Source organism: Apus apus, chromosome 7 (assembly GCF_020740795.1).
Source record: "Apus apus isolate bApuApu2 chromosome 7, bApuApu2.pri.cur, whole genome shotgun sequence".
NCBI lineage: Eukaryota > Metazoa > Chordata > Aves > Apodiformes > Apodidae > Apus > Apus apus.
In genome coordinates, this window is record NC_067288.1 from 6845886 (window position 1) to 6859166 (window position 13281).

Consider the following 13281-nt stretch of genomic DNA (forward strand, 5'->3'; position numbering starts at 1 on the left):
AATAGCTGAGGAAATAGAGTTATAAAATCAGCTGTTACTCATGCTTTGTGAGTGATTTTGCATTTGTGGTTCTTCTTAAATATGTTTGCCACTTAATTTAAAGAACTGTGTTAAGAGACTAGCAAGAGAAAGGAACTGACAGCAGGGAGACTGTAGCAGACTTTAAATTAGTGGTTTCTCTAGTCAATAATGCATATTTTAAAATGTATGAAAAAACCTGCATGCATGATTGGCTCTGGCTTTTCAAAGAAGAGCTTGGCTTTGAGAAGCTGTACTCTTATCAAGTGGGCAAGCTTAGATTAATTTGCATATCACATAACCTTTTTAATTCATTGTTTAACTAACATGGACATCTGTGGTGATTCTGTGTGCTGTTGGGTCTCCAATGGTGGAAGCCGTTCTTTGTTTCATTTTCTGTTTTTGGGTGAGAGCTAGATTTTATTTAACACTCATATTTTTCTAATGCTAAGAAGTTGTTTCTGTTGCTGTGGATGCACTACAAACCAGCCCTATTCATGGTGTACATCTGGTGGTGCTGAGGGAGTGCAGGTGAAGCTGTGAAACTCCATCCCTGACAAGCTGTCCCTTGAAGCAGAACTGAGGAGGCCCTGGATGTCACTGCTCATCCAGTTCTGGGTTAAGGACTATCTGGTCCTTGCAAACCAGTAGGCAAAGAAGGTGGCAGGGGGCAGGCACTCATGGGAAAGTCTGTGCTGAGGAGCCAGTGAGTTCTCTTGTGCCTCGAAGCCCCTGTTCTTGCAGGGAACAGACCAGGAGGGAAGAGGAAGCTTGGGAGCATAATGTGACCTTTGGGACTGGCAGCCAGTGGTGGACTCAGTTGAGAATAGATGAGCCCATACTGAAAACAGCCACAGAATTTTAAGATGCCACTTGTGCACAAGTTGTGCTATATAGCCCTTTATTTTGAAGAGACAGTATTAAAGCTCAAAGGAAGAAAAAAGCCAACCCCTTGTGGCTTACTAAGTGTTTGCAATACAGGCTGATGGGGGGCTGGGGGGGGGAAGGCATTTCTTTGGTTTTGTACAAGGATAGTGTGTTTCTCTATTCACTGCCAAATGCAGGATAATGATGTCAAAGAAGGACACAGTAGGTGGATATAATAAGCTGGCAGCAAGGATGGATGGGATAATAAAGAGGCGATGGTAAAACCTAAAAGGTTAGTTCCCCTGCTGCAGTTAGTAGTCATAACACGCACAGGCAAAGGGGAAGAAATGCTCCTACTACACTGAGCACTTCATGGGGTAGAAACATCCAGTGTGGAAGCATACAGAAACCAGGATATTGGTACTGTTCAGAAATGTAGCATCAATTCTGAATTCAGATGAATTTAAGAAGTAAATTAGAAACTGCTTGTTCCTGTTGATGTCTGTGCTTTTTTGTGGTCTGTTAAAAAGTATAGGAAAATGGGCAGGTATATGGAGGGGAAGTGAGGGTGGATAGTGCTTTGTACTTCATACAGAGTCTGAATAAAAGCACATGAATAATGGTCTTTTTTAGTATCAGCTAAATGGGGGTTCTGGTTGGTAGTACAATGTGAACAGCTGTCAGGCAGTATTGTGATACAATTTGCTGCTTTCCTTTGAAATCCTCAGACTGAGATTTCTCTCATGTAAACTTTGATGGTTTTGGTACCTACTGGATGTGCTTCAACTGAGCATGTATTCAGCTAAGGGTACTGCCTGAAAATTTGGCTTTTGAGGCATGTCAAGTTAGGCACCTAAGTGGTACCTTTGGGGAAGAAAATGTGTATCTTTTCCATTCTTGTAGATCTTGATTTAAAGTATAAAACTTGCACTTCGGTCTTCTTTTTCCTGATCTATTTCCTCCTGTTTTAATATGTGCCATTTCCACAGGGAAGAATGCAAAGTGCCCCCATTCATTGACCTGCTCCTCTGCAAATGAATGTCATTGTTCATACATCCCAGTTAATTGCCTATCAATGTGGAAGCTGTAGTACAATTTTTATGTGCCAAGTGTCTCATTTTGTTTGCTTTAAATTCAATTTTATTTCCATTTAATTTTAAACAGTTGTTTTCTAAATCCCTTCACAAATATAATGATGATCTTTGTCACTTAAGTTTTTAAGTAGTGGTTTGATTCCCTGCTCTCAGCAATGTAAAACTGAGCTCAATTGAAGTTTGAGCTGTGGTGATATGAAACTGACCTTAGTGAGTGGAAAAGTCACATTTTGTTCTGGATGTTTGAGGCTTTGCACTCATCCAAGCATCTGGAATTACACTTATCCGCCCAAAGCTGCTGTGTTTTGACTTTTACGTACTTTATCTTCTTCAGAAGATTCAAGTCCTGTTTTCCCGTACAGTCTACACCACAAAGAAAAAAATACTATGGCAATTCCAAAATAGATGATACTCAGCAGATGCAGAAATACCTGCTTCTGGAGCCACAGAGGGTCTTTCCCCATCCCTGCTGGTGTTTCAGTCAAGGTCCCTGTGTGGTCCTTAGCTGATGGTGGGAGAAGTTCTCATCCACTTTTGCCATGCAGAAGCCTTTCCGATCAATTCATCTTGTGATGGTTGGGCTGCAGTGTTCCTCCTGCTCTGTCTCAACCCCCAGTGGTGTTTCACACAGAGAAATTACTTTAGTAGAAAGCAGGTGACAGGATATAAAGAAGGCAGAGGTACTGAATGCCTTCTTTGCCCTGTCTTTACTGCTGCAGACTCTTCCCAGGAGCCCCAGATCCCTAAAACCCCAGAAGAAGTTAGGATGAAGGAGGAGTTTGCTTTGGTAGATGAGGATTGGGTTAGGGATCAGTTAAGCAATCTGAACATCCATAAATTGATGGATGCAGATGGAACACACCCACAGGTGCTGAGGGAACTGGTGGAGGTCATTACTAGGCCACTCTCCATCTTTGGTAAGTTGTGGGCAACAGGAAATGTGCCCGAGGACTGGAGGACAGCAAATGTCACTCCAGTCTACAAGAAGGGCAAGAAGGAGGACCCGGGTAACTATAGACTGGTCAGCCTCACCTAGAAAGGTGATGGAACAACTTGTTCTTGTCACTATCTCTAGGCATATCAAGGATGAGGGGGTCATTAAGAGCAGTCAACATGGTTTTACCAAGGGGAAGTCATGTTTGACCAACCTTATAGCCTTCTCTGAGGAAGTAACTAGGTGGATAGAAGATGGTAGGGTGGTAGATGTGGTTTATCATGATTTCAGTAAAGCATTTGACACTGTCTCCCACAGCATCCTCATGTGGAACATCTCCCTTATGAGGAAAGGCTGAAGGAGCTGGGTCTCTAGCTTGGAGAAGAGGAGACTGAGGGGTGACCTCATCAATGTTTACAAATATGTTAAGGGCAAGTGTCAGGAGGATGGAGCCAGGCTTTTTTCAGTGATGTCTAGTGATAGGACAAGGGGCAATGGGTGCAAACTGGAACCATAGGAGGTTTCCATCAGGAAGAACTTCTTTCCTGTGAGAGTGACAGAGCCCTGGGACAGGCTGCTCAGAGAGGTTGTGGAGTCTCCTTCTCTGGAGACATTCAAAACCTGCCTGAATGTGTTCCTGTGTGATGTGCTCTGGGTGATCCTGCTCTGGCAGGGGTGTTGGACTAGATGATCTTTTGAGGTCCCTTGCAACCCCTAAGATTCTGTGAATTATTTTTTTTTTTTCGCCCTGAGGCTAGAGGCAGCTTGGTCTGTTGGTTTTTGCTCTTCAGCTGCTTGTACTTCACACTATTCCAGCGTGACTTTCTAGTTTTCAGGCCAATTTATTTTTGCTTCAGCCCTCAAGGGTTATATAGAAATGTCTTAAACCAGCTTTGCCTCTGAAGAAATCATAGTTTAGAACTCAATCTTGGAGCACTGAGTGTGTCCACCTACAGTGCTGTTTTTTTGCCCTAGTCTGAGATGTTTATGATACCAAGATTTTCTCTGCTTTTCAGTGAAGGAGTCCAAAACTTAGCCCTGCTAATTTGCAATTTGGGCAGGATGTGCCATTTTACACCAAATGTCATCTACCTAAACAGCCTGGTGCAGAGAGGGTCTCATTTGTCAAGGTTTGCTTATTTTTTTGGTAATGGAGTTTTGTATTGGTAGTAGAGATAAAGCTGTGTTGTAATCTGTTAATTTCATCTGTTCCTTGGTTAGCTTTCTAAAGCCTTTTTGCATGTTTTTGGGAGTAACTTCTCTGCTTTTCTTCTCTCCTGCAGTTCTTAGATACTCAGAAGTAGTATTCAGATTACCAAAACTGACGTGGGGTAAAGCCATTTCCTATTAAATAGAAGTATGAAGTAGTCTCTTGATACTTTCCCCATATAAGCTTTTATACTAAGCCAACCCTGTCTAGAGCCTTGAGTCATAATTGAAATGCTGGCATTTGGAGTGAGGTTTGCAGGGATCTGGAGTCCAACACAAATTTTCTGTCTACAGTCATATGTGAAGCGTTGATCAATCAGCAATATTTTGTCTCTGAGATGAGAAACATAATTTATTGCTGAAAGGCCATTTTTTTTTTTTTGTCTGTCTAGCAATAGGATGATTTTCTGAATGTTTAGGTAGAGCAATTTTTGATTAAAAATACTTTTGCCAGTGATCTGGTAGTTGAATTATGATCTATTGGCATAAGAGATTAAATACTTGTTGCAGGGAGCTCTCTGGAACTGAGCCTATGAAAAAGATGCTTTATGCTGCAAATTATTAAATATTGATTTCTGTAACAGTCTGTATGCTAGTAAATAATAGGAAAAAGATTAATACCTCAACATAAAAAGTAATTACAAATCTGTTTAAATAATTTTTTGGTGTGGGTTAGATTGTGGATACCAAAGAGGACTCAACTTTTGCCTCCTGTTGAGTATCTAAAACCACTTAGAAGATGTTATCACCTAGGGTTTTTGCACCTGAAGTTTCAGAAGTTCCGTGAGTTCCATGAACTGTGTTGGATGTGGGATGTTTGGCTTTGGAGATCACAGCTGCATGTCAGAGGAAGTGAGGCTTGTTTTTTACAGAGTTTACATTCTTCTGCATCACTGAGGTTTCCTGGCAGCTGGCTCTGAGACAGCTCAGTTAAGCACAGTTTAGCCTCTATAGTAAAGCTGCTGCTTGCAGGTTGTTTGCACCACTGATGGTTTCTTTACAATGGTTTAGGGAAGTTGTTACTGCAAAGTGTTTACTCTCAGCATTCATTATGGAATTACTTCTCCACAGAGGTTTGCAATTTGAATTTGTCATTACTTCTTCCCTCAGTGTAAGTATTTTAGAACAATAACTTTTTCCAGAAGAATGAAGGAAGTTGATTTTGTTGTCTTAATTTTGCATGGAGGGAAAGACAGTTTTCATATGTTATCCCTAAGCATCATTTAGACATCCACGAGAGGCACATTTTTTACTTGCTGCTTCACTTTGTTCATGAGACAAAATTAATGCTCTTCTGCAGATGTTAGTCTTTAAATTTCAGTAGGAGAAATGACAACATCTTGGTCCTTAGGTCGATGAAAATGGGCAGGCAGCTTTACTTGCAGCTTGCAAATTTCTCTTGCATTTTGAGAGGCTTATGTGGCAGCAGAAGTGGAACTGCTGATCATATGTAAAAGCATCTCTTTGTGGACTTAGGTACTAAATGTGCAAGAGAAGGTCCTGTATTTGGGGAAAATGCAGAGGTACAATCCGGGCTTTGTTTTCCTCAATTGCAAGTACAGCTGAAATACTAGCTGCGCTGTGACTGCAGTGAATGACCTAAGAAAATGTACACCACTGACCTTAAAGTCACAAAATGCAGAATTTAACCAGCAATAAATGCTCCTGAGATGCTTGAATGGAGGAAGAAGGTTGGAAAAAAGAAGCTGGCTGATATAGATAGTTGTTCATTTGCTAAGTATGGGTGTCTCAATGAAGGCCTGTCACCCCTGGCTGTCCTTGAGACCAAATTCACAGCATGCAGACATACAACCCGTTGTCCCGTCCCTGTCTTGAACATTTATTTGTTTTTAAGGTTTTTGCTAAGGTTTCTTAAGGATATTTGTAGTACATTTGTTTTTACTGTGTTCTGCTTTATTCTCCATGCTACAATAATGTCAGAGTCTTGCAAGGCTCATATAAAAGATGGCAGAGAATACTGGCATCCAGGAACAGTGCCTTCAGTCCCTCAGGACAGAAACTCAAGTGTTGGCTATTGCAGGCTGCCTAGTGCTGTCATGTTAAATTCCAGCTAGGCTGAAAACTGTCCTCCTAGGATGAGCTGTGTAGTCATCCCATTACTGCTTTATGACTGAAACAATCTAGCACACAGTTGCTGGCCTGATATTTCTGAAGGTGGTAATACCTTAGTGAAAGGTGAGCATGCCAGAAGTATGTGAGTCAGATGAATGCTTTCAAATGTTGCATAACTAATGGAGCCCTTAAAAAAATAATTAAAAAAAAAAATCATAACACCCCTGCCCCCAAACAACCCAAAAAGCCAAAGATCCTGAAGGACTTGAGATGAGGAGCTTTGGTTGTTCCTAAGGTCACTTAACTCCAACAGATCATTTGGATTTGGTGAAGTTTCAGAACCATATCCTTTCCTTCATGATCTGAAAACAAGTGGTGTGTGGCTGCTTTTAAATTCAGGAGCTCCTCTGGTCAGACTAAAACAAAAGAAAATTACTATTTTGACTAAGATTTTTTTTTTGGTATTGTGTCCAGTTCTGGGCTTCCCAGTTCAAGAGGGACAGGGATATACTAGGGAGAGTCCAGTGGCAGGCATGAGGATGATGAAGGGTCTGGAACACCTGTCTTACGAGGAAAGGCTGAGAGCCCTGGGGCTGTTTAGTCTGGAGAAGGGATGACTGAGAGGGGATCTTATTAACGTATATAAATAACTGAAGGGTGGGTATCAACAAGAGTGGGCCAGTGATAGGACAAGGGGCAATGGACAACAATAGGAGCACAGAAAGTTCCACCTAAACATGAGCATAAACTTCTTTACTCTAAGGGTAATGGAGCCACTGGAACAGGCTGCCCAGGGAGGTTGTGGAGTCTCCTGCTATTTCAAAGCCTGTCTGGATGTGTTTTTGTGCAACCTGCCCTAGGTAGTCCTGCTTTGGCAGGAGGGTTGGACTCAATGGTCTCCAGAGGTCCCTTCCAACCCCTACCATTCTAGAAAAAGCTCCCCATTCCAACCTTCAGCCCTCTTCAGATGTCACAAGACATTCCTACTGCAGTCACACACAGCTCATGACCACATTACAGCGCTACTTAAAATCACTAACTTAGCTGTTGCCTGAATATTTAATCAACTTTTTGGCTGGGTTTTTATTGCCAGCATCGGGTGGCATAATGTGAGCCATTTGTGCTGTAGATACAGCTATGAAAAAAAAGAGACAAAAAAGGAAACAAAACCATTCTTCCACCTTCCATATACCAGCTGAGCTTGAAACTAGCAGAGTCATGAAGTGTAATGCCAAGTGTCAGTTGTGCAAACAAATGTGTAATAATTGTATTTTGGATCCAGCAGTGTTTTAGAGCAAACTGCTCATAATTTCCAGCAGTTACTCTTACAAACTGTGTTCCTTTCTTTGGTTTCCTTGTCTTCAAGTTATATCAGCAGAATAAAACTGCAGAGTCAAGTCATGTTTTATGGTTACTTAAATTATATGTTATGTAGTAAGTAACTTAACCCAACAAAGCTAACAGAAGATAGTTGTCTGTATAAGGTGAGTTTAACTGGTACTGATCTGGTTCTTATCATTCTCTTTGAGACCATATACTGTTTGTGTGTCATCTTCAGAAGTTGCCTTAGGTGTCAGATTGCTGTTAAAATTGTTCATTTCAAATATATGGCCAGTACTGAAATGGTTAAAGCTGATAAACTCTGATTTATACCTAATTTGTTAGTCTGTAAGTCTTTCCAAGAAGTTCTGTTTTATTGCTATGTAAATATATAGTTTTTTAATGTCTCTCCATATACGTGTGTGTGTACATGCCTGTTGTGCATATATTGATGAAAAAATTTATAGTTTGCAGAGCTAGAACATAACCTCTCTCCTTCAAATGCTCTCAGTTAAAGGGAGGGATTCCTTATGTAGCAGATCAGAGAATTTATAAAATACATGACATCTTTAGAGACAGTTCTTCCATGCTATTTTGAAGCATCAGAGATCATCTCAGTGTTTGATCTGAATAAGGGGTGAAAGGTTTTGGAGGAGGCAGGGGAGACTGGTAATAACAGAATTCTGAGTTTTCTACAGGTGTAGGAGCAGCATGGGTGGGAGATACGTTGGGTATCCAGTGGAGGTAGCTGTATATTGCTGTTAGGATCATTAGTATTGAATATGAGGAGACCCAGTTAAAGACCAACTGTGTATGATTTAAGCTAAGAGAACATGTACATGGCGTGGAAGAGAGATGGTGTTTAGGCCTTGCACACTTGATAAAGGTGAGTGAATGGATAGATGAAAAAAGTGCTCTTGGAGAAATGTAGATTATTTGAAGATGGCCATGCACCTATGCTGTGAAATATCAGAATTGTGGCTCTTTGATCCCTCAAAACAATATGGAAACTTATGTTTATATATGTAAAAGCTGAGGGTGTTTGCACATTTGGGGTGAGGAATAAATCAGTGATGCTGAGAGAAGTGTTTCACATCATGTTTATGCAGCTGGTTCTACCATGTTCTTGTAAAGCAGCCCCCTGTTGTCCCATGTACCACTACACCTTTTTGTAATTTAGACCAAACACACATTTCATTTAGTTTACAAGTGACCAATGTAACCAGATTTTTTGTCTCCTTTCCTGTAGATGTTGCAGCTTCTGGAGTCTGAAACCATGCAACTAGAAGCCTTTCTGGAGTGGAAGCAACTGGAACCAGTTTATTGGCAGTGGATGGTAATGAATCAAACTAATTTGAAAGGGTGCAGCTTTCTTAACTCTAACGGAGGAGAAGGATTTAGGGGTGATAGTTGACAAGAAGCTCAACATGAGCCAGCAATGTGTGCTTGCAGCCCAGAAAGCCAACTGTGTCTTGGCTGCATCAAAAGAAGTGTGGCCAGTAGGTCAAAGGAGGCGATTCTCCTCCTTTACTTGGCTCTTGTAAGACCCTGCCTGGAGTACTGTGTCCAGTTCTGCAGTGCCCAACATAAGTAGGACATGGAGCTCGTGGAGAAAGTCAAACCATTCTATGATGAAATAGCTCACTGCTTTCAAAGGCCTCTTCCCACAAAAATAAATGCTGCAAACTAGCTGTTCAACAGCACTTGAGAAGAAGGGAAACATGTTTGGTAAAGTAAGGAGTGTTTTCTTAGTTCTCCTACATCCCTCTGTTTTTCTTGAGTAAGATTCACCCAGCTAAGCTGAGGAATTGCAAGGCAGAGTGGCAGAATTTCATACAGTTAACACAAATGGAAATGTTTGATCTTCATCTCTTTAATGTTTTTTTAAACATAGCAATTGTACATTTTGTTAAAATTAAATGGCTTTTCAGAGGAGGGCCCCTAAGCTTTATTGCAGACTTGAGAACAACTAAATTTGCAAGCAGCTGATATTGAAAACAGCTTCATTTTTTCCCAGCCAAATAATGTGTTGCAATTGCCAATTTCCCCTTCAACTGTGTTGGATGATCATAAGAAAATCAATAAGCCTTTCTCCATGCATCTTAACAATTTCTTGCTTGAGTGTAAACTGTACCATGCATCTCATTTCTCTCTACAACTTTTGCCCATTCACAATTGCTGAAAACAACTTTTTAGAGCCCCACATTCGCTGTATGAGTTCACAAAATTTTAGAGAATCAGTGAGCTGACTGTTAATTGCCCATATGCCTTGTTCTACACTAAAAGCAAGGCGAAGGAGTGTAAAATTACCTCACCTGTCTTCAAGCTTACTCCCAATGCAGAGCCATTCAAATTGCCGTTAGTTATATAGTGGTTTTTGCTTTATATGTCTACCATCTTATAGTTGTTTGGAAGGCATCAACACTAGCAGAAATCTGGCTCCAAATAGTCAAAATATAACTGCAAGTGTTAGGTGTTTCAATGTATCTTCTAAAACCTTTGCCTCTGACATGTTGACCGGTGTGGGGAGTATTGTGAGTGTTAGTGTGCTTCCTGGAGTTAAGTCCTAAATAAATACTTGCAAAAAAACCTCACAAGCACATATTTTTAAATTGTTCAACAGACTAGGTGGTGAATTTGCCATTTTCTTTTGATGATGATGGTGGTTGTTCTGAGATGCTGCAGGATGTATGAGCATGAGATGTGCTTTGAGGATACAGTAATTTTCTTTTTCCACATAACCCATGTTTTGTATTGCTGATCTAATGGATCAGGGTTGTGGGCAGGAACATAACTGGAGTGACTGCAGTACTGTTACTTTGCAATGTTTTCATTTAATGAATCTCAAATTACAGCAAAACAAACAAATACAACATGACCAGAAAAGCTTTGTTTTATTCCCGTGCAGTGTGTTAGCCGGTCTGTGCCCAGAACATGTCTGTGTTTTCAGGAGCTTGCCCAGCATGAGCTGCTGGCCTTGGTGTTGAGTTGTGCCCATTTGCAATGCTGATGCTCACTGAGAGAGGTTTTGTAGGGTGTCTTTTGCCATTCTTGGCTATCTTATGATGTCTTTTCTTGTATGAGACTAAAAATCGCTTCCTGTGAATTAAGCCAGAGTTTTTGACCTACCTGCAAAGAAGAGGGAAAAAAAAGGGGTGGGGAGAAGTATTCCCATGCTTTTTATAGTAATCTTGTAGATAAATGAAAGCTGTTAGCTTGTCACTGCTTTCCCAGTCCCTGTTTATAGGCTAAACACAACTGGTTCTGGTAATGTCTCCTTGTAGGCCATTCCTTCAAACTTCTGGTGGTTATTGCTGCTCTTTTAGGGGACTCCCCTTCCCATTTGTCTTTAACTCCAGGTGCCTTGCTGGTACCTCAGTGTTCTGGTCAGCTCTCTTGTATCATGGAGACTTGTGTTTGTACTTTCTAAGATGGTACTTGACTTTAACAGTATGATGCTGGTGACTTCTGGTTTTCTGACATCTCTTCCAGCAGTGTCACTGCTGCACCAGTAATTATGCTTTTGTTTTTTCCTTGTCTATGTGTAGATCATGCTACTCAACTGTAAAATTTCCTCTCACTGTTTTCAAATTACTTCTCCAGTTTCTAAATATAATTTTGAATGCAAGTTATGGCCTTAAAAGAGATTATGGGCTCTTCTATGTAATAATGTCTTCATAACAGTATGGAAATAAATATTTAATACTCTCTGAGTGAGAAGACCTGGATCCTTTAATTGGGCTCTGCTACCCTGGCTTGAAAACTGTGTCCATCATCATTTGTGTACCATGGTGTGCAGGCACATGCATTTGAAGGGCTCTGACATGATTTGGTATTCTTTTAGTATTTCAAATAATGGTTGCAATCTCCAAAGGCAGTTGCAGAATTAATTATAGAACTGGCTGGGTGCTCATGGTCAAGTACAGCTGACAGAGCTCCTGACCAGCTTGGAGCAGGGATCTCTTGGGGTGCCAGAACTTTTAGTGTTTCAAATGGGCACAAGTGATCCTGTGGGTTTTAGAGCATGCAGTGTCACATAACAGGTGGATCTCTCCTGAACAGGGTAAGCTTGTGTCTCCGTCCTGGTCATCACTTTGTTACAAAAAGCCACCGAGGTGCATGGAGCCTCAGAGTTTGTGGGGAAGAGGCAGATTTAGAACTTCTGCAGTACTGGTGATCTCTGTCTCATAAGTGTTACTTTATGCTTTAGTGCAGTGGAGAGCAGCTCACAGTGCTTTCTAAAGTAAGCTAGGTTAGCAACATAAGTTTTCTGTTAACTTAGAAATATGTTATAGTGAACTGAGGAGGTTCTCTCTTAAAATAACTCTGAAATTGTGGAGCAAATGTATGCTGAGATGGCAGCAGCAAATTCCTAGTTATGAATTACCAGAAAGGTGGGGGGAAGCCATTTTAGTTCTGCTAAAAATAAACTTTGATTGTTTTTCCTTTAGGAAACTGTGTTAGATAATATGGCTGAAGACGGAAATATGTGCGAGTCCCAGGGTGCTCATGTGGAGAGAAGTGGGCTGCCAAAGGCAGCCTCCTGCTGCCCCTGGGCTGACAGTCTGACTGGGCACATTGACAGATTATCCAGAGATCTGATGGCTCTCCGTGACCAGCTGCATGAGCTTGTAACCCACCGAAAGGCTGCTTGGTGTGAGAAGGTAAGGCTTTGAGTGGCATTCTTGATCACTAGCAGCTTCTAAGATCCTTTATTTTTCATCTGTCTTGCTGAGGCTCATCCTAGGGCAGCCTCCCTGTTGCTGCTCTGTGTCAACCTTGCTGCAATCTTGATGTCAGATCTACCATTACTGGACTGTTTATGCCCACAGCATGCCAGGTGCTCTTTCAGACACAGTGGGCATCTGTCCCAGAGAGGCAGCATGCTGAAACACAATAAGTATTCTTTTAGAACAGAAGACATGAAAGGATAGGGGTTGCAAAAGAGAGAAGAGGAGGAAATCATGGCAGCCCCCGGAGGGGGGAGCAGCAGCAGCTTGAAAGCATCGGTAATGGTTATAGTGAGAAAAATAAAGATAGGTATTTGCAGGGAAAGAGGGTGTGAGAGGCCAGAGCTTGTCATCTTTCACTGAGCTAGTAGTCTTTGAAATGTCTGATGGGGGAAGGAATAAGAAGGACTTGAAACCTGTGAAGTGAGAGAAAGGACTAAGCACAAGATTTGGTGGAAGAACAGGCTGGCTGTGGGAGGCTGGCTGCGGAGGAAAGCAGGTGATGTGAAGGAAGTGTACATGGTATTCTCTGGCATATGACGGGGAGACACTGGGAAGCACCCGAAGAGGACAGCGGGACATAAATAAAGGCGCTAAAATGGTCCCCCCCCCCACCATCTGAATGTTGTCAGAAACAGTGTCAAAGGCTTTACTAAAATCTAGGTAGACAACATCCACAGCCATTCCCTCATCCACAAAGTGGGTCACCTTGTCATAGAAGGAGATCAGATTAGTCAACCAGGACCTGCCTTTTATAAACCCATGCTGACTGAGCCTGATCACTTGGTTGCCCTGTATGTGTTGCATGATGGCACTCAAGGTGATCTGCTCCATAACCTTTCTGGTTGCCAAGGTCAGTCTGACAGGCATGTAGTTCCCTGGATCCTCCTTCTGGCCCTTCTTGTAGATGGGTGTCACGTTTGCTCACCTCCAGTCAACTGGGACTTCCCCAGTTAGCTAAGACTGATGATAGCTAATGGAAAGTGGCTCAGTGAGAACTTCTGCCAGCTCCCTCAGTACCCTTGGATGGATTCTG

General features: G+C 41.7%; 1 protein-coding gene across 1 annotated transcript in view; it reads left to right on the top strand.

Moving 5' to 3' along the window:
* The window catches only part of TEDC1 (tubulin epsilon and delta complex 1), a 72727-nt gene that overhangs the window by 41209 nt on the left and 18237 nt on the right, over window positions 1-13281 (top strand). The window contains exons 6-7 of the mRNA XM_051625148.1: window positions 8765-8851; window positions 11967-12179. Of these exons, the coding sequence (XP_051481108.1) occupies window positions 8765-8851; window positions 11967-12179 (300 nt within the window). The remainder of the gene's footprint in view (window positions 1-8764; window positions 8852-11966; window positions 12180-13281) is intronic.